Source organism: Oratosquilla oratoria, chromosome 25, assembly GCF_046742065.1.
Source record: "Oratosquilla oratoria isolate Oo_2021 chromosome 25, ASM4674206v1, whole genome shotgun sequence".
NCBI lineage: Eukaryota > Metazoa > Arthropoda > Malacostraca > Stomatopoda > Squillidae > Oratosquilla > Oratosquilla oratoria.
Window position 1 is genome coordinate 13283980 of NC_134801.1, and position 23065 is coordinate 13307044.

The 23065-nt window shown below is 36.3% G+C and overlaps 1 protein-coding gene across 3 annotated transcripts in view; it reads right to left on the reverse strand.

The window, feature by feature from the left end:
* Positions 1-23065, reverse strand: part of spas (spastin) — a 367066-nt gene that overhangs the window by 70945 nt on the left and 273056 nt on the right. For all 3 annotated transcript variants that reach the window (XM_076208392.1, XM_076208390.1, XM_076208391.1), the window contains exon 4: positions 1289-1446. In XM_076208392.1, coding sequence (XP_076064507.1) covers positions 1289-1446 — 158 coding nt within the window. The remainder of the gene's footprint in view (positions 1-1288; positions 1447-23065) is intronic.

Sequence of the window (23065 nt, forward strand, 5' to 3'; positions counted from 1 at the left end):
TCTATTTCTCATTACACTTTTTAATCCTCCAAGGTATACCTGCTTCTCTCAATCTACATTCTCCCTCCACATCCACTCCTCCCTTTCCCGCCACATTCACACCCAAGTATCTAAAACTATCCACTTCCTCTGGTCTCTCTCCCTTAATACTCACTTCCAGTCTGCTGTCACTTTCTCCCCTTGTACATCTCATCACCTTACATTTACCCACATTCATTTTCAACTTCCTTCTTTCGCATACCTTTCCAAACTCTGTCACTAACTTCCTTAATCCCTCCTCTAATCCATACAGTACTGTCGGCACAATCACTCCCTCATACAATCTATTAGCATCTATTCCCAAATGTCTATTTTTCATTACAATTTTTAATCCCCCAAGGCATTTATTTGCTTCTCTCAATTTACATTCTACCTCTACCTCCACCTCCCTTTCCCACCACATTTGCACCCAAGTATTTAAACCTATCCACTTCTTCCAGTCTCTCTCCTTTAATACTCATGTCCAATTTGCTGCCATTCTCTCTCCTTGTACATCTCATCATCTTACTTTTACCCACATTTATCTTCAACTTCCTTCTTTTGCACACCTTCCCTATCTCTGTCACTAACTTCCTTAATCTCTCCTCTGATACTGCTACAAGCACAGTGTCGTTAGCAAACAACAACTGGCTTATCTTTTATTTTTCTCCATTTTCTTTAACCATCTCCAATTCCCAGCCCATTACCCTTGTGTTTACCTCTTGCACCACCCCAGCCATGTATAAACTGCACAGCCAAGGCAACATAACATATCCCTGGCAAAGTCCTATCTTTACCTCAATCCACTCACTCTCTCCATTTCTAATTCTAACACAGGCTCTAATACTCTTGTAAAAACTCTTGATTGCTCTTAACAGCTTTCCTCCTATCCCGTTGTAACTATCATTGTTATCTGACACCTTGTAGACACTGGTGAACAAAGAAGATTGGTTACATATGACCTACCCTTGGTGAACCCATGCTGTGAGTCACGAATCAAACAATGTCTCTTGATGTGATCTCTAATTCTATAAGCTATTCTTGATTCTAGCATTTTACCTACAACCGATGTCAAACTGATTGAATGCAGTTGTGCATAGATGATTTATCACCTTTATTGAAGACAGGAACATTGCCTGCCCCCAATAAATAGGCACAAATCCATTGTCTACTGATTTACTAAGTACTATTTTTGTTCAATTATATATGGCAATTTTGGTAATAAAATGGTAAAGAATTTTTTTTGCAACATTAACAAATGCTTACATACCTGATTACCTATCTGCCTGCGAGATGATGGAGGTGTGGAGGGCAATTTGGCATCCCGTGTCTTAGAAAGTACCCTAGATCCCATGTTGCGGGGTAACGTTTGGCTTTTGTGTCCTAATGTTGAAACACGCTTCGTGGTGGGAATTTTCTTGGTTGTACCTGGTGAAGAGATGTTTACATTAACAATTCATCAACATAAAAAGGTACATCACTATCATAGTAACATTTTCATTTACATATTTGAACAACCATATATAGTAATCACTTGTGCAATCTGCATTTACCAAGAAAAACTATCTAGAAAAGGAGGGAATAACTAAAAGCAAGGGATTAATTATATAAAAAAGGAAACACAAGAAGTGCAAAAATTACTGAGGATATCTGATTTGAAAAAAAAATATATAGGGCATGATGGGATCTCAAATGACACAGAGAACAGTTGGTGGATAAGATTCATGAATTCACTGTATTCACTGAAATAAGAGAAAGTGTCAAACATTGGACAATAGCATATTACAAATAATACCAGCTTCATGGAACATATAAAGGAGCAACCTTTAAATCAGAGACTAGGAACTTTGATTAGTTTAATGGCTAAAATGTATGAGACAGTTGTGAAAGACAGAAGGATGAAATATCTAGAAGAAAGAAAAATTCTGAAAAATTGGATTCAGGGAAGAGACATTGTCCATATCCAATCTGTTCAGTTTTTATTCAAGAATGGTCAATGTGCTGCAAGATGAGTAAGGATGAATGGATGGATGAATGGAAAGACTGCATATTTTGATCTGGATAAATTTTTAAGGTACCTCAAAAAACATAAAAACTGGAATACATACAACTTAAAGGGATTCTGATGAAGATGAAATATTTCCTGAGGAACAAATAAATATGAATAGTACTGGAGAACAGGATATTTAGTTGGATATAAGTAACTAGTTAGGTTCCATAAGGATTGATGTTGGGATCAGCATTGTTCTAGATTTACATAAATGATATGACAGAACAGTTACACGATCTTGTTCACTGATGATGCAAAGATCATGAGAAAAGTAAAAATAGGACATACATGATTGCAGCATGGTACAAAAAGATCTAGACACCACCATATATGAAGTCTACCTACATGTAGTTAATATTCTTAGGAGTTTACTGACACTCCTACATACCAGTCACAAAGACTGATCACAACTCAAAATAGAATATTGATCACCTTTAATTTCAACTATCCTTCCTTTCTACTACTTTCCTTAAAGCAGAGGGCAAAGATTCATTCATCAGTGGATTGGCAACTACCACCCAAACACCATCAAGGGAAGCTGTTGACTTGGAGGGTCACTCATGAGCAACTGCTCAAAACTATTTGGCAAAGGAAATACACCTCTTCAAGACTGACACTAGCTGGTCATGAGCTATTTGGACTGTGTCCTTCTAGGTCACAAATTTGGAGTGAAGTTTCTTTAGGGCTCAGTGAGTTGGCCTAAGGTAATTTGGATTAAAATGGCTCTCAACATTCTCAGCAATTTCCCTGATGTACCTCTCCTTATCTATCTCCATGAGAGCACTAATCCATTATTTCCATGCCCTGTCCTCAAATACCTTACGCACCCAGTAATCAACATTAATTGAATTATTGAAAGGAGGAAACATTGTAATTATGGGTGACTTTAACTCAAAAGAAATATGTTGCAAAGAAATGACAGTGAAAGGTGGAGAAGAACTCTGGGGAAATAGTCTACTGGATATGACCATTGAATACACATTGACTCAATGGGTAAAGGAAAATACCAGATATTGAAACAATGAAGAACCGTTGAGACTAGATTTAATATTTACATCAGAATCTGAAATCGTGGACAAAATGGAATACAAGACACCAATTAGGAAGAGTGACCACATACTAATAGAGTTTGAACTAAAAGAACAAATTGATTTGAGAAGAAATGAGAAACATAGAAAAGGAAGACTAATGTACAACAAAACAGATTTTGAAAAACTCGGGAAAAAAATGTTCAAAATGCGAACTGGGAAAACTTCTTAATGAAGAAACAAAGATGAAAGAGAAATGGAACATATTAAAAGAAAATTACAAGGAGGGAATAGACAAATACATACCAAAGAAGAAATAAGAATGGGTATACATAAAGTGCTGGTATAACAAATAGTGAGGCTAAAGATAGAAGAGACAAAGCCTGAAAAAGACGGAAAAAAAGACCAAATGGCAAATATACATCAAACTAAGAAACGAATATGTAAAAATACACAGGGAAGAAAAAACAATGAAAAGGACATAAGAGAAAAATGCAAGGACCAACTTAAACTATTCTACAGGTACGTAAATGACAAACTAAAAGATAAACATGAAATAGTGAAACTGTGTGAAGGAAATAATGAATATATAGATGTAGAAATGGCTGAAATTATGAACATTTTAAATCTGTATTCACAACTGAAAGTTAACAAAACTAGGAGGAGGGGCAGAAAGATCCCCCCCCAATGAAAAAAATAAGTGTGACATATTTTTTTTTTTTTTTTTTTTTTTTTTTTTAATATGGTTTAACATCATAAACTCCCCCTATCGGAATGCTAGGATGATGCCCCTCACAGAGGATTTTGTAGCAGAAATAAGGGGCCAAATAAAAAACCTTGACATCAGAAAATCACACAGGCTGGATGGAATTGCAAATTGGATATTGAAAGAATGTATAGATGAACTAATGGACAAAATACACAAGATAATTGATTTCTCACTCAAAGAAGGAAAAGTACCACAAGATTGGAAAAATGCAAATATTGTACCAATATACAAAGGAGGGGACAAAGAAAATCCAACCAACTATAGACTGGTCTCCCTTACAAGTACAATAGCAAAAATATGTGAAAAAGTTATCAAAAGTAAATGGATTAAACATTTGGAAGAGAATAATATACTAAATCCAAAACAATTTGGATTTAGACGCGGAAGATCATGTGCCACAAACTTGATATGCCTTTATTTGAGGCTAATAGAAATAATGCAAGGGACGGATGGACAGATTGTGCCTTCTTAGATTTACAAAAAGCATTTGACAAAGTACCAAACAAAAAGCTACTAAGAAAATTGAAACAATAGATGGAATACAAGGAAATCTATTGAAATAGATGAAAGATTTCTTGAACAGGAGAAAAATGAGGGTGATACTTAGAGACAAGAACTCGACCTGGGAAGAAATGATAAGTGAAGTCCCACAAGGTTCTGTATTGGCTCTGATAATGTTTGCCATATATATAAATGACATGGATGAAGGTGTGGAATGTTATATGAACTTCTTTGCAGATGATGTGAAACTACTAAAGAGAGTAAGTACAGAGGAAGATTGTAAATCACTACAAAAAGACCTGGACAAAGTCTGGGAATGGAGTCAGAAGTGTGAAGTGAATTACACCATCAAGAAATGTAGTATAATGGAATTTGGAAAAGGTAAAAATAGAATACCGGGATAATATAAAATTGGTACAAAGGAAGTTAAAAAAAAGTCAACTCAGAAGGGGACCTAAGTGTAACTATCAGCAATGACATGGCACCAGGCAAACATATCAACAAAATAGTCAGAGAAACTTTCAATTTACTAAGATCAATGCAAGTGGCCTTTGACTACTTGGATAAAGAAATGGTAAAGAAAATATAAGTTATATTGATAAGACCAAATTGGAGTACAAAGAAATGATAAAGAATTCAAAGAACAATGACAAAGAGGGCACCAACACTCCAAATTGAAATACAAACAAAGATTGGACAAACTCAAACTACCAACCCTAGAACAAAGAGAATGAGATCTACTAACCACCTACAGAATTATGAAAGGGATGTAAGTCCTTGATAGAGATGATTTACTAAAGTGTGATAAAAGAAAAACAAGAGGACATGAAAAGAAACTTGAAAAGGATAGTTACAGAAGAGATCTGAAAAAGAATAGCTTCCCACACAGAGTGGTAGATATCTGGAACAAATTGAATGAGGAAACAGATGCAATTTATGGATTCATCTAACATGAACCACACTCACTAACATTAACCAATACACATTGAACTATACCTACAGCTAACATCAACCCACACTAACACTTTAAAAAACATCAAGGACTTGACAGTGAAAATCAGCAAAAAATAAGTAAATTAAAACCTATAGTTAGCACAGAAAATCAGCAAAACAGAACTATAGGCAATTCACTCAAAGAATCTCAGTCAATCCTGCATTTTTGGTTGGCAGCCCTGCTCACCCTTCCCTTGCTAAGCTGGCTGGAACCTCAAATTTCCTTAAAATATATTTATATTTCTTTACTTAGCTCAGTACTATACGAGTTACACGAATTTCATGTACCGTATTTTCCGGCTTAAAATGCGCACCCATGCACTTCGTTATCTCAGTACACAGATAACGCGCACCGACGTATAACGCGCATGCCAGGAAAAGTCACTGGTGGCTAAAGCTCGTGAACTGCATGTATGCGACTCCTGCTTGCGTTGGTCCATTGTTTTGTGGGAAATTTGAGGCATGAAAAGTTTATTGAATACAAAATGTACATGAAGAATTTCAGATTTTTACAGATTTTTTTTTAATTTACTATCCTGAGGGAATAATTCATCTTACAAGTTTTTATCACCGTGTACAAGTTTTTATCGCCATGCAGCAACAAACTATGTTTCGGTTCATAAGTGTCTTTACTGAAGTGACGTTTAGTTTAACAAACTCTCGCAATAGGGTGTTTAGTGTAGGCTAGATTGGCAATAGAACTGTCAATCTCGGCCCTGATCTAGCATATTAGGGTGAGCTAAAATGGCCAACGTTCATGATGTTGGTACCAGTGCTGTTTTACGGATCCCAAATATTTGCATAGACTACGATAATTAATGTTAGTAAAAATAAACCAATGAAATAACGGCGATTAATTACTTAGTATCATGTGAACGAGGTTACATGGAGAAGTATTTTTCATTGGCTAAAGCCACCGCTGGGAAATCTGTTGATTTGTCACTAAATTAAGTGTCAGTTTAGGCATCAATCAGGACACAACTAAGAAAAAGTCGGAACTACATGTACCGGTATATGACTCATGTTGTGCGTTGGTCCCTTATTACTTTGTAGCTTAAATAGTTTGTAGGAAATATGATCTAAACAAGTTTATTGAAAGTAAAATATACAGAAAAATTTCGGGATTTTTACAGAAAATGTTCATTTTATATCTTGAGGAAATAATTCGTCTTTACAATTTTTTCTTTAATACTGAAACAAACTACAGACTGTTTCGTTTTAGCTTTGAACCTGCAATGACAGTGGTGAAATTGGACAGTCTCTCATCGAGGTGACGTTTAGTTAATATAACTCCTGAAAGAGGGTGTTGTAGTCAGGTGTTTGACACGAGTTTATGAACGGCCGCAACGGAATTTGTACCATACCTAAAGTGAAGCAACAAAGCCAACATAAAAATCCAAACTAGGATGCTGTGAACATGGGCAAATATCATGAATATTGATCATGTTTCATGGTGTTTAGGCCTATTTAAACATGAAAAATAAGATTCGATAGATACCTACCTATACCAAATATTTATATAGCCCATGCTGGCGTATTCTTTTATGTCACCATGGCTGTTCTTCTTGTTCTCACGGAACGTCACGGAGAAGTGTGCCGTCCCGACTTTGTGACGGCCAACATTGTCACGTTGTTGTGAAAAAAAATTACACACACAGCCGCAGAATTTTTATCGTAGGCCGTAGATAATGCGCACCACCGGATAACGCGCACCCTCAATTTTAGGCCCTTCCAACAGAAAAAAGTTGCGCACTATACGCCAGAAAATACGGTACATCTAGGGATGAGGCAGTCTTTGTTCACCTATTTCAAAGCTTTCCATCTAGATAGTGGAAAGTAATTATAACAAGTATAAGATAAGGAATGTAATTTTAATGTTTATACAACATTTTACTTATTATCACTGTGTCCAGTCATAATGAGGCTGGTTGTAAAATTTAATAAGTCTTCTGTGATATGAAAGTCATGAATATGACTGTTTTCACATATCCCATAAAGTGACACATAAAAGAAAAAATGAAATGTTTAAATGATTATCTTCTGATACTGGACGGATGGTGGGAAGCATGGCAGCTTGCTCCTTCCCTCCCTCCACCCTAATCAATCTCATGAGTCAAAATTGAACATGACTTGAGTACATGCTGCTCATGGTTTTTGGCATCCCGATTAACATACAGCTTTCATCATCTCATATTCATTATCTTCATGAGTCTTTGAATAGGGTTGTACCAAAGTATATGGTCAGAAGAGTGACACTCAGGTTGGAAATTGAAATATTTAGATATGAAAAAGTTCGCTAAAATGCAACTCACGAACTTTTTCATATTTAAATACTTCAATTTCCAATCTGAGTGTCACTCTTCTGACCATATATGTTGGTACAACCTTATTCAAAGACTCAAAAAGATAATGAATACGAGATGATAAAAACCATAAACTAATCGAGATGCAAAAAACCATGAGCGGTATGTACTCAAGTCATGTTCAATTTTGACTCATGAGATTGATTGGGGGTGGAGGGAGGGAGGGAGCAAGATGCTGTGCTTCCTGCAATCTGCCCAGTATCAAAAGATAATATAAACTTTTCATTTTCTCTTTTATGTGTTACTTTATGGGATATGTGAAAGCACAGTCATATTGACTATTTTATATCACAGAAAACATGTTAAATTTCACAACCAGCCTTATAATGACTGGACACAGCAATAATAAATAAAATGATGTATAGATATTAAAATTATATTCCTTATATTATACTCGTTATAATTACTTTCTTTACACTATCGAGATGGAAAGCTTTGAAATAGATGAATAAGGACTGCTTCATCCCTAGATGTACATGAAATTCATGTAACTCATGTAGTCACTCAGCTAAGTGAAGAAATATAAATATATTTTAAGGAAATTTGAGGTTTCAGCCAGCTTAGCAGGGGAAGGGTGAGCAGGGCTGCCAACCAAAAATGCAGTATCGACTAAGATTCTTTGAGTGAATTGCCTATAATCACAGTTTTAAAAGTTCTTGAGAACCACACTTGACTATGACTCCACAGCATAATTCCAAATAATAAAGAAAACAGAAGACACCCTATAAACTACACTAAACAAAGCATTGAGAACAATAAGATGCACCATAATAGAACATCTGCAAAGAAAAACCAAAATCCTTCCCACATGAAAATGATAGGCACTGTTCTATGCAAGAGACCTCCATTACTACTCATTTACACATCCATTGATACAAAAACACACACACTAAAATCACTAAAGAAGCACTACAAGACCTACCACCAAACCCATTACTTCTTCAATCCCCTCCAAACATTAACCCTACAGTAAAACCCTTCCCAAGAAACAATGCCCACACTAGCACAACTGCATAAAAAATAAATAAATAAAATAAAATAAAATAATAATAAAACATTCTATAATACCCCACCCTAGTTTTACCCAGATGACATATCATTTCTTCCTGGAGTAAATTATAGGCCAATAAAGTAGTTGCTGCCATTTACCTTTAACTCATCCAATGGAAAGACTGATTTCTGAAAGAATCAAGAGACAATTGCCAACCTCTCCGAATCAAAATGGATTCAATGAGGATCACTTCATCAGCATGCCACACACAAACATCACTAAGTACTATAGAGATTTAACAAGAAAACATCATCACAAAGAAGAGTAATGGTGGCAATGGACATAAGACTTTTGATACAAATAACATAAGAATGAAGGAGACTGCAAGAGACCATAAGGCCTACACTAGGCAGATGAAAAGATGAAAATTAATGACACTACCAATAGTGAAAACCTAAAAAAAAAAAAAAAAAAAAGAGGTAAATAACAAAATACAAGATATAAGTGAAAGAACTGAAGAAAACTTAGGTGAGGAAAGTATCCAAAAGAATATGAAATGGAAGGAAAACAGAGGAAATTAAGAAATTGCCTTTAAAGAAATAGTCCAACAACAGATGCAGGAAAGGCAAAAGATACGATCATTCAATTAAAGAAAAGGCAAATTGGGTTAGAGATGCAGTGGATAAAAAAAAATGTATTGTGGTATATGGACTAAGGGAAAAATATGGTCTGGCGAGGTACATGAGAGAAAAAGCAGACAAATAAACAGTAATATCAATTTTAAAAGAAATAAAATATGGTGATCAGGAATAGAGAAAGATATAAATGAAGTGTATAGTGTGGGTCATTATTCTAAGGAAAGAAATCGACCCCTAAAGATAAAACTAAGATTGCAAATGGTAGAAGACATATTAGAAAAAGAAAGTTGGCAAGGAGCGAACACACGTGATATGGATAAAAAGAGAAATGAGTGTTGAGTAATTAGAAAAAGAGAAGACATTAAAAGAAACGCAAAGAGAATGGAGACTGAAAGCTAGGAATTCTATTGGAGGGTAATTGACATGAGGCTGAGAAAATGGTACATCAAATGGGGGAGGGAGAGAAGGAAAAAAAAAAAAAAAAAAATGAAAAAAATGAAAAAAATAAAAGTAGCCTACACTAACAGTGACAAATTTATTTCAGAAATGAATGAACTAAATGATTACCTGTTAGATGAAAAACCAGACATAATGGGAATTGTGAAGACAAGGGGTCCAATACCACCCAATAATGTTGGACAAGGGTTATACAATTATTGGATTAAAAACAGAAATGAGAAACAGGAAGGAGGAATAATGGTCTTGGTCAAGGTAAACTTGAATGTGACAAAGATAACTGAGGATAAGAACAATGTAGAAATGATCATGATAAAAGACGAAGACAGGGATATGAAAAGTAGAAAGTTTGTGGTGATTTGTGTGCTCCCAAAAATGAACTCTTGGAAAGAGAATGAGCATTAAAAAATGCTAGAAGATACAAGGTATTTATTAAACAAGATACTAAAGGGCGTAGGTAACCTGATAATTATGGGGGATTTTAACTACAGGTAGTCGTCAACTTACGACCTATGCGACTTACGACTGATCGACTTTATGACCACGAGATGGTGCAATAATATCTAACATTTAATAGAGTAATAGAATTGCAATGTTATGCCTGGCAGTACAGTACATTACTCCGCACGCTGCGAGACGCGAGTACGATAGTTTTCGCAGGCTGCCGGCAGCGTCCACATCCCAGCCAGCTAAATATTCTTTCATTTTGTCTGTTTGAAGTAAATTTTTTCCTAATTTTGCATTGCATTTTGTATTTTTGTATGTTTTGCAATTAATAAAATATAACAAACTTTGTATGCCTAGGCTAGTTTGTTGTCGATAACAATATGTTCGGTACAGTACTTAAACGAAAAGAATGTGCTTTGTTGAAATAAAAAAAGTCCTAATTTTGCCTTACATTTTGTATTTTTATGTTTTGCAATTAATAAAATGTAACTATTTTTTTATGCCTAGTCTGTTGTCGATGACAAAATGTTCGGCACAACATTTTGTATTTTTATGTTTTGTGATTAATAAAGTGTAACAGTAAACTTTGTTTATGCCTAGTCTGTTGTCGATAACAATATTTTCGGTACAGTACGTAAACGAAAAGAATGTGTTTCGATTTTTTTTTTTTTCCTAATTTTGCTTTACAATGATTTTAATGTAACCAACAAAAAAGGATTTGTAGGTCAAAGATGACAGGACTTTATTCAGTATGCGTAGGCCTAGGCTACGTTTCCTAACGAAAATGATAAAAAGTTAATGAATATTAAACAACGTAGCTCAAAGATAATAAGATTTTATTCAGTATGCATACGTTTCCTAAAGAAAGTCTGATGGTAAAATAATACAAAGGTTAACAAATACAGTATTAAATATCATAGGTCAAAGATGATAGGATTTTATTCAATATGCTTAGGCCTAGGCTACGTTTCCCAAAGAAAATCGGATGAAATTATAAAAAGGTTAAAAATACTATACAACATAGTTCAAGATGCTAAGATTATTTCAGTATGCTAAATATACAATATATATATATATATATGTATATATATATATTTATATATATATATATATATATTATATAAATGGTAATATATACTGTATATATATATATAGACCGACTTGCGTCCAGATCGACTTACGACCTGTCTGTCGGAACCGAACTCGGTCGTAAGTCGACGACTACCTGTACAAAGAAATTTGTTTGGAGGAAATGACAGTGAAGGGCAGAGGACCTGTGGGGTAATATATCACTGGGCATGACCATGGAATATACAATGACACAATGGGTCAATGAAAACACCAGATACAGAAGTAATGAAGAACCGTTGAGACTGGATTTAATATTTACAACAGAATCTTAAATTGTGGATAAAATTGAATACAAGACACCATTTGGAGAGAGTGACCATATACTTATAGAGACTGAACTAAAAGAAGAAATAAATATGGAGAGAAGTAAAAAGTACAGAAAAGGAAGATTGATGTACAACAAAATGGACTTTGGAAAACAAAAATTCTTTCAAAATGCAAATTGGGAAAAATTCTACATGGAAGGGGCAAAAGTGGAAGAGAAATGGGATATCTAGAATGAAGGAGTGAATAGGTATGTACCAAGACAGAAAAAAGATAGGGCATAGATTAATTGCTGGTTCAACAGAAGATGCAGTGAAGTGAAAGAAGAGAGACAGCTTGAAAAAGACGGAGAGAAAGAAAAAAGAAAGAAAAAAAAAAAAAAAAAAAAAAGTTAACTTGGGACAAAAGAACCCAAGAGGACATGGAAAGAAACTCAAAAAAGGATAGTTATGGGAGAGATCTGAAGAAAAGTTTTCCATACAGGGTGGACACTTGGAATAAACTGGACGAAACAATAGTGTGTGCAAAAACCATACATGAATTTAAGAGCAAACTAGACACTGCGAGATACAAAGCCGGGACACCACAAGCGTAGCTCCCCTTCCCTTATGATACAACTAGGTAAATATTGGAGTGGGGGGAAGGGAGGAGATAGAACTTCCATTACATACTGTGGTGACAGAGATGCCCCTCATGAATTTTTTTTATGGTGTTTCGTGAGTTGATTCGTAGTGAAGTTTTTCATATCCAAATGTTTCAATTTACGATCTTCTGACCATATACATTGGTACAACCGTATTCAAAGACTCATGAAGATAATGAATATGAGATGATGAAAGCCGTAAACTAACTGAGATGTGAAAAACCATGGGCAGTATAAACTCAAGTCATGTTCAATTTTGACTCCTGAGACTGACTGGGGTGGAGGGAGGGAGGGAGAGAGAGAGGGAGCAAGACAAAGATGCTATATTTACCTAGTTGTATTTTACGGGAAGGGGAGCTATGCTCGTGGTGTCTCGTCTTCATATCTCATTTTATCTAAACTATTTTTAAATTCATGTATTGTTTTTGCACACACTACTTTCTCATCTAACTTGTTCCAACTGTCTATTACTCTGTGAGGAAAGCTGTTCTGTTTCAGATCTCTTCTATAGCTGTCTTTCTTGATTTTCTTTCCGTGTCCTCTTGTATTTCTATCATCCCATTTTATCAGATTCTCTCTATCAATAACTTCTATGCCTTTCATGATTCTGTAAATAGCTATCAAATCTCCTCTCTCTCATCTTTGCTCTAGTGTCTGTAGTTCAAGTTTTGCTAGTCTCTCTTCATATGATAGTTTTGAGAGTGTAGTCTCTCTTCATATGATAGTTTTGAGAGTGTAGGTGCCAGTTTTGTAATTGCTCTTTGTATTCTTTCAAGTTTTTTTTATACATTTTTTTGTACTTGGTGACCATATCGTTGCTGCATATTCCAATCTTGGTCTTATCAGAGTGATTATAATTTTCTTCACCATTTCTTCATCCAGGTATGTAAATGCCACTTTGATTGTTCTTATTAAATTATAAGTTTCTCCAAAAATCTTATTTATATGTTTCTCAGGTGAAATATCATTCATAACAATGACTCCCAGGTCCTTCTCATTTTCTACTTTTTTTATTCCTTCTTCTCCCAATTTATATGATCCTGTTATTCTGTTTTTGCTTTTTCCAAATTCCATTATACTACACTTTTTAGTGTCAAACTCCATCTCCCACTTCCTACTCCACTCCCATTCTTTATTTAGATCACTCTGTAGTGACTCACAATCTTCTTTCGTGTTCACTTTTTTTAATAGTTTTGCATCATCTGCAAAGAAGCTCATATAACTTTCAATTTCTTCATCCATATCATTAATATATATAGCAAACATTATTGGGGCCAGAACTGTTCCTTGTGGAACACCGCTTATTACGTCATCCCATTTTGAGTGTTTGTCTCTTATCACTACTCTCATTGTGCTTCCCACCATGTGTCCAGTCTCTTAAGATAATCATATAAACCTTTCATTTTCTCTTTTATGTGTCACTTTATGGGATATGTGAAAGCACAGTTATATTCATGACTATTTTATATCACAGACATGTTAAATTTTACAACCAGCCTCATAATGACTGGACACAGCAATAATAAGTAAAATGCGATATAGATATTAAAATTATATTCCTTATATCATACTCGCTATAATTACTTTCTTTGCACTATCGAGATGGTAAGCTTTAAAATAGGTGACCAGGGACTGCTTCATCCTTAGATATACAGTACATGAAATTTGTGTAACTCATATAGTCACTCAGCTAAGTGAAGAAATATAAATATATTTTAAGGAAGCTTGAGGTTTCAGCCAGCTCAGTGGGGGAAGGGTGAGCAGGGCTGCTAACTGAAAATGCAGGACTGACTGAGATTCTTTGAGTGAATTTTGCCTATAGTATAGAATGAATCAGTGACACTCAATCTACAGGCATTTCTTGCAACAAGCAAAGTAAAACATAAGATAAAAAAAAATAGATGTAGAATGGGGGAAGAGTATGAGAGAAAATATTGAAATTAATACAAAGGTGTTTTGGAAGGAAATTATAAGAGGAAGGGGTGGCGAATCAAGTAGAGAAGAAAAGGTAAAAGGTGTAGATGGAGAGATGATAACGGAAGAGGTGGCAGTAAGAGGTAGATGGGCAGAGTATTTCTAAATTAGGAAGATTAGGGGGAAAGGTGATTGCAGTGGGAGGTGCTAAGAAAATGACGGTGATGTACAAGGAAAACGGGGGAGAAATAAGAAATGAGGTGGAAACAGCTATTAAAATGATAAGAGCAGGTAAGGCACCTGGGTTAGTTGGGTGTCGTGCAGTGTCTAAAAAAGGGAGGTACAGTGATGGTGGACTGGTTTGTGAGATTGTTTAACATCTGTCTAAAAGAGGGTTAAGTGCAGGACTGGAGGAGTGCCAGTATAGTTCTGCTTTACAAGGGAAAAGGGACAAATGTGAGTGTAGAAGTTTCTGAGGGATCAGTTTGTTGAGTTGGGAAGGCTTATGGGAAGATTTTATTTGAGAGGATTAGGAGAGGAACAAAGGGAGCAATTGAAGAACAGAGTGGGTTTAGGAAAGGTAGGGGTTGTGTGGATCTGATTTTTGTAGTAAGACAGATATATGAGAAAGCTTTAGCAAAGGTTAAGGATGTTTTTTTTTTTTTTTTTGCTTTTATGGATTTGGAAAAGGACTATGACAGGGTAGATATGAAAGCACTGTGGAAGGCTTTGCACATATATGGGATAGGAGGAAAGCTGTTATGACCAGTCAAGTTTTTATGATAGAGCCTGTGTTAGAATTAGAAATGGAGAGAGCAAGTGGTTTGAGGTAAAGGTGGGACTTTGGCAGTGATGTGTCATGTCACTATTGATGTTCAATGTGTAAATGCATGGGATGGTACGGGAAGTAAATGCAAGGGTAATGGGAAGGGGATTGGACATGGTTAAAAAAATGGAGAAAAATGGGATATAAACCTGTTGTTTGCTGATGACACTGCAATTGTAGCAATATCAGAGGAAGGGTTAAAGAAGTTAGTGATGGAGTTTGGGAAGGTGTGCAAAAGAAGGAAGTTGAAGATAAATGTGGGTAATAGGGTGATGAAATGTACAAGGAGAGAGGATGGCAGCAAACTGGAAGTGGGTATTAAGGGAGAGAGACTGGAGGAAGTGGACAGTTTTAGACACTTGGGATGCACGTGGCAAGAAAGGAAGGAGTGGAGGTGGAGGTAGAATGTAGATTGAGAGAAGCAAGTAAATGAGAAAGAGACGTTTGGGAGTGGACGCTTAGAGGAGATTGTATAAAGGGGTGATTGTGCCAACAGCACTGTATGGGGCAGAAACATGGAACATAATAGAGGAAGATAGGAAGAGTTTAAATGTGTTCGAGATGAAATGCCTGAGAGGCATGGTAGGGCATACCAGGCTGGATAGTGAGAAACAAGGAGGTGGTGGACAGCAGAGGTGGAAAAGGAGTTGGGAGATAGGGTTGATGAATGAGTGAAGAAAGATTGCGAGGTCTGTTCAAAAAATACGTGGACTGACTTCATAAAGCAAAATGTACTTTATTTAGAAGTTACAGATCTGGGTCCCCTTCAAAGTACTCTCCTCCCCAATGCACGCGCTGATCCCAACGGTGTTTCCACCTGTTGAAACAGTCCTGGTACACTTATTTTGTAGTGTCCTTCAGCTCCTTCGTCACATTTGCTTTAATCTTGGGAATCATCTCAAATCTTCTTCCTTTCAAGGGTCTTTTGGGTTTGGGGAACAAGGAAAAATGGCAAGGAGCAAGGTCAGGTGAGTATGGGGGGTGGGGAAGAACAGTGATCGAGTGTTAGGCCAAAAACTCACAATTTCTGAGGGCTGAATGGGCTGGAGCATTGTCGTGATGGAAAAACCAGTCACCACTCCTCCACGTTTCTGACCTTTTGCGATGGATGGCGTCCCTCAGATGTTTCAGAACTTCAGTGTAGTAAGTCTGGTTCACTGTGGAGCCTTTGGGGAGGTACTTGTGGTGAACAACACCACCCTTAGCACTGAAGAAAACTGTCAACATCACCTTGACCTTGGATCAAACTTGGCGAGCTTTTTGGGGTCTTGGGGATGTTTGACTCATCCACAGGGACTATTGGACCTTCATTTCAATGTCAAAACCATAAACCCACAATATATCACCTGTTATGATCCTGGGCAAGAAGTTTTCATTTTCTGAACGATCAAGCAGTTCCTGACAAACCTGGATGCAATGGGCTTTTTGTTTGTCCGTCATCAGGCGTGGCACAAATTTCGCAGCAACAGTGGTGCATCTTCAATCTTTTTGTCAAAATCTCGTAATAAGATCCCTGACAGTCAGGCATCGATTTGCCCACACCAGGGTGTTGATTTTGTCAATGTGTGGGTCGTCGGTTGACATGGAAGGACATCCAGGACGCTCATCATCTTCAATGGACTGTCCACCATCCTTAAAATGCTCATACCACTTGAAACATACCATACAATTCATAGCAACATCACTGTAAACCATGTTAAACAGAGCAAAAGTTTCAGCTGCAGATTTTCCAAGTTTAACACAAAATTTCACAGCAAGTCGTTGCTCCTTCACGTCATTCATTCTGAAATCCACCAAATGAAAAATTACACTTCACTAAAAACCGCTTAACTAATACACAAATAAAGATATCTGCAATCGGGAAATGGCGTCGTAATCAGCTGATCTGTGCAAACCTAGTGACACCAAGTGGATTCCCCTGGAACCAACTGGAGCCATGCAATTCAAACAGTCCTCGTATTTTTTTAACAGACCTCGTACTTAAAGAAGTGTGAATGGCAGAGCAGAGGTGGATGGAGTGAACAGGAGGGAGCAACCAAGTATGAGATGGATGGATAGGATAAAAGGGGCTAAGAGGGGAATGTCTGTTGAGGAAGGATGGGAGAAGACAAAAGACAGGGTGAGTGGAGAATGGGTGTGTATGCATGATGCTGTGATGCATGGGAGTGGTTGGGGGTTTGGGAGCGGTTATGTGTGAATTATATTTTGATGCAGCCCCAGGGGGGTTCTCCCCATCTTTTTTTCTGCATGAAGGGACAGAGAGGGTGGTTTGCCAATTAAATGAAGTGGCCTTGCTGTATATGTGCTGTGTCTTGCTGCATTGGTTCTGATCCAGGGCAACCCATTATCAAGGAGCCAAGAAATGAGGGAGGGAGAAAGAGGTGGTGAATAGGAGTGGAGTGGGTGGGGATGAAATGGGTGGGAATGGAACTATGCCTTTTGACTTTGGCTACCTCCATATATGTATATATGTTTTCTGAGCAAGGTTTGTTTCCTTTTCTTGCTCAAGTTTTTGCTCCAGTTTGTGCAATTTAGCCTCATGGGAAGAAATTGTCTCTAAATCTTTTCAACTCTGTAAGATTTTCACTTACCTCCATGTTAAAGTATTTAACTTGAGACTTTTCTTCTTTTTCAAATTCATTTTCTGCACTACATTTTTTCAATGGACTTACCTTTTTGGATGTGAAGCCTCCTAAATCTTCCATTATTAATATAGAAAAATCAATTAAAGACAAGACTTTTTGATGTAAACAAACTAGAAATTAATTTTGATCTTCTTTGTTTCCTATTGTAAGCGACTTTGGAGATGAAGACCACTATTTTCCTTCCCTGACTCTCTCCAAAAGTTGAAACCAGTGATGTTTTGCCTCTACTGTGACCCTGAATAGCTTTGCTTTCTCCCCTGTCTATTCAATTAGCAATTATATTCATCTGGCTTTGCCTGATAGGGAAATCTAGGAGTGTTGTGCGTGTGCATATTTATTTACTTAATTGTAGTACACTCATGCCTCAATTTAACAGACTAAAAGGGGGGAACACCGGTCCGATATACCCGATTGTCCAAAGTTTCCGATACTACTGTATTTCAACGATTACGTTACGAAAAAATGAGGAATGAATACAGTACGGTACTTTTACTTAAGCACACTATCCAATCTGTTAGTGTAAATACCTGGGATCTGGCCCAAAATTTTCACCCCAAGAGTACCAAGTCCAAAATTTTCATCAACCGAATACTTCAGCGAATATTGGGTAAGTTGTTCCTTTTGTTTACGAATACCAGACACAGTTTCTTTACTCCATATCCTCTTCCATACAGTGCCACCTACATAGGCGGCATGAGGAGCAAGTGGATATGTGAGGCTGCCATATCGGCATCTTGATTATATTTATTGTAGTTGCCCCTGCATAATGACATACTCTCTAAACTGTCTTCATCACATTTTCTATGGTTATCAAAATTCACGGGTGAAAGAGAGAACGATCGATATAAGCGGTGACTATTTTTTATGATGCGAGTATCATGACACAACATCGTACGTCTGGCAGCTAATACTGCCCGCGAGATTTTGGCCCGGAGTGAAGTGGATATTCATCACACATCTGCTTCACCGACACTCCACTTTCCAACTTTTTAATCAACTCAAGCTTCTGTGATACTGTTTAATTGACTCTTTTCCTCTTTTCTACAGGATGTACAGGTGCCATGGTTAAAAAACTGTTGAATTATTTCACACACACACAAAACAGGGCCAAAAAGGTCGAAAAACACGGACCAAACAGCTCCACGTGTTCCGGCACAGTTGTAAACAAAGCGACCATAGATCATCTGGCGGTCAACTGCGGAAACATCGGACCGCGTCTGGTCGCTCCAGATGATCCGGAAGCTACAGATTTTGTCCGTTGCATCCGAAATCCGTTAAATCAAGGTATGAGTGTATACAGGAAAGGAGCAATGCTCATTGGGTTCCATCTCCTATTCCCTAATTTTCTAACATACCTACACTCAAATTCATGTACGGTTCCAACTTAAATCTTTTTGTCACTGTATCTCTCACCAAAGTTTCTTTTTCCTTGATTACCTGAATGACTGTTTCCTTAGTGTTCTCCTACATGTTACTTAACAATTTCCTTAAAAAATACTTTATCCTTGTGATATTTCTCCATTCCTTCCTGAGTTGCTTTAATTTTTCCTTGCCTATATTTCCTCCAATTTTCTTGGTCATTGCCTTCATTTGTTCACTCACCTTCTTTCTGGTCATACTATTTGCTGTATCTTTGCTTTTCAATTTCTCATTTTAACATTTTACCTTAACCAATTCTTTTTTTAGGGCACTCAGTTCCCAATTTGTTTCAGCATTTGCTTTCATTAATTTACTAATATCTTGATACAATATATATTGTTGTTCAAGGACCCGAGACTAAATCTTTCAAAACTTTCATTTCCTTCTCCATATCTATAATTTTTCTCATGATACCTCTTTCTTGCCTAAATCCAGAAAATGGCCTTTCTTTCTTGTTTTCTAATAATCTCCTCAGGCCTATTGGGGTCTCTAAACTCATGTTTCCCTTTCATTTTGTTGCCCTGTCACCAAAGGTCTCATCTGGCCTGCTTTCATTTCCTTCCATTTTCTTTCAATACTCACTATTTTCACTGTATTAATCTATCTCAGGTACACACGAGCTCTTCCCATTCAACACAACTTAGGTATTCAATTATTGTAGCACTGTTGAGAGGTCCCATTTTTAATTTAGTCCCCAGGAATACCATTTGTTTATGTGTTGACAGGCCAACAACCAGTGTGTATATGTGTATGTGTGTATTTATCTAGTTGTGTTATACAGGAAGGGTGCTATGCTTGTAGTGACCTGTCATTGTATCTCTCAGCATCTAGTTTGTTCTTAAATTCTTGTATAGTTTTTGCACATACTATTTTTTCATCTAATTTGTTCCAGACATCTATCACTGTGTGGATCTCTTCAATAACTATCCTTTTTGAATTTCTTTTCATGTCCTCTTATTTTTCTCTTATCCCACTTTGTATTTACCTAGTTGTATTTTACGGGAAGGGGAGCTATGCTCGTGGGGTCCCGTCTTCATATCTCATTTTATCTAAACTATTTTTAAATTCATGTATTGTTTTTGCACACACCACTTTCTCATCTAACTTGTTCCACTTGTCTATTACTCTGTGAGGAAAGCTGTTCTTTTTCAAATCTCTTCTATAGCTGTCTTTTTTTATTTTCTTTCCGTGTCCTCTAGTATTTCTGTCATCCCATCTTATCAGATTCTCTCTGTCAGTAATTTCTATGCCTTTCATGATTCTGTAAATAGCTATCAAATCTCCTCTCTCTCTTCTTTGCTCTAGTGTCTGTAGTTCAAGTTTTTCTAGTCTCTCTTCATATGATAGTTTTGAGAGTGTTGGTGCCAATTTTGTAATTGCTCTTTGTATTCTTTCAAGTTTTTTTATACATTTTTTTGTACTTGGTGACCATATCGTTGCTGCATATTCCAATCTTGGTCTTATCAGGGTGATTAGAATTTTCTTCACCATTTCTTCATCCAGGTATGTAAATGCAACTTTGATTGTTCTTATTAGATTATAAGTCTCTCCAAAAATCTTATTTATATGTTTCTCAGGTGACATATTATTCATAACAATGACTCCCAGGTCCTTCTCATTTTCTACTTTTTTTTATTCCTTCTTCTCCCAATTTATATGCTCCTGTTATTCTGTTTTTGCTTTTTCCAAATTCCATTATACTACACTTTTTTGTATTGAACTCCATCTCCCATTTCCTACTCCATTCTTGTACTTTATTTAGATCTCTCTGTAGTGATTCACAATCTTCTTCAGTTTTCACTCTTTTCAGTAGTTTTGCATCATCTGCAAAGAAGCTCATATAGCTTTCTATTCCTTCATCCATATCATTAATATATATAGCAAACATTATTGGGGCCAGAACTGTTCCCTGCGGAACACCGCTTATTACTTCATCCCATTTTGAGTGTTGGTTTCTTATCACTACTCTCATTTTTATTTCTTGCAAAAAGTCCTCCATCCAATTTAGTAGTTTGCCCTGTATTCCTCCTTCAGTTTCTAATTTCTTAAGCAACTTCTTATGTGGTACTTTGTCAAAAGCTTTCTTTAGATCTAAAAATGCACAGTCCGCCCATCCATCTCTTTCTTGTATTATATCTATTAGCCTTGAATAGAAACATATTAAATTGGTGATGCATGATCGTCCTTGTCTGAATCCAAATTGCCTTGGATTTAACACTTTGTTTTTTTCTAAATATTTTACCCATCTACTTTTGATCATTCTTTCACAAATTTTTGCTATTGTACTTGTTAGAGAGACTGGTCTATAGTTGGTAGGTTCTTCTTTATTTCCTCCTTTATATATAGGTACTATATTTGCTTTTTTCCAATCTTCTGGAACTTTTCCTTCTTTCAAGGAACTATTTAGTATGCTATGTATTTTGTCTGCCAGTTCATTCCTGCATTCTTTTAGTATCCAGTTTGCTATTTCATCTGGTCAATGCGATTTTCTGACATCAAGATTACTCAAGTGTGTTAATATTTCATTCTTTGATACTTCTATTTCTTCCATAGGGGGGACTTTCTCTTTCCATTCGTTCTCTTCAGGTTGTATGTTCTCCCTTGTAAACACTGATTTAAAATGTTTGTTCATAATTTCCGCCATTTCCATTTCCTCAGTGTATTCAACTCCCTCCTGTCTTAATTTCTCCAAGTCTTGTTTGTTTTTCAGTTTATTGTTTACAAATCTGTAGAATAGTTTTGGTTGATCTTTACACTTTTCTATGATATCTTTTCATATTTTCTCTTTTCTTCTCTGCACATTTGCACATATTCATTTCTATAGCAGGTATATATTTTCCATTTTTCAGGTCTTCTGTCTTTTTTCCATCTGGTTCAGGCTTTGTCTCTTTTGTCTTTTAACTCCCTAATGCTTTTGTTGTACCAGCATTTTACATATTCTTTTTCTTGTTTTTGTCTTGGGACATACTTTTCCACCCCTTTTTTGTAAATGTTTGTCAAAATATTCCATTTCTCTTCTACTGTTGTTTCTTCTTTGTATATTTCTTCCCAGTTTTCCTTTTGAAAGAATTCTCTTATTTGATCAAAGTTTGTTTTTTCATACATCATTCTTCCTTTTCTGTATTGTTCATTTCTTTTCATATATTTTTCTTCATTAAGTTCCAGTTCAATCAATATGTGGTCACTTTTACCTATTGGTGTTTTATATTCAATTTTGTCCACTATTCTAGGTTCGGATGTAATTACTAGGTCTAGTTTCGATGGTTCTTCTTCATTTCTATACCTAGTGTTCTCCTGTATCCATTGTGTCATTGTATGGTCAGTAACCATCTCGAGTAGAGCGTTTCCCCATGAGCCGTCTCCACCCTTTAATGTCATTTCTTCCCAGCAGACTTCTTTGCAATTAAAGTCGCCCATCATAACTATTTTTCCTCCCTCTTCCATTATCTTGTTTAATGTTATCTTTGTGTCCTCTAACATACTTTTATGTTCACTCTCTTCCCATGAGGCTGTTTTTGGGGGCACATAATTTATCACAAACTTTCTGTTCTTCTTATCTCTGTCTTCTACTTCCATCATTATCATTTCTACTGTATTCTTTCCATATGTGACACCCTTCACGTTTATATCCTTCTTAGTCAGGAACATAACTCCACCCCCTTCCTTTTTCACTCTGTTTCTAATCCAATAATTATATGCATCATGTCCTACACTGTTGGGTGGTAGTGTACCTTTTAATTTTGTTTCTACAATTCCCATTATGTCTGGTTCTTTTTCTTTCAAATAATCATTCAGTTCATTCAATCCTGTTATTAATCCATCTATATTTGTGTAAGACACTCTTAGTTTTCTGTCACTTCCATTGTGTTCTCTGTTTCCCTTTTGTTTTTCTCTTGTATGTCGACTTTCTTTAGTTTCATATTCACTACTCTCCAATAGAATCTCTCTTTTTCTGACTCCGTTCTTATC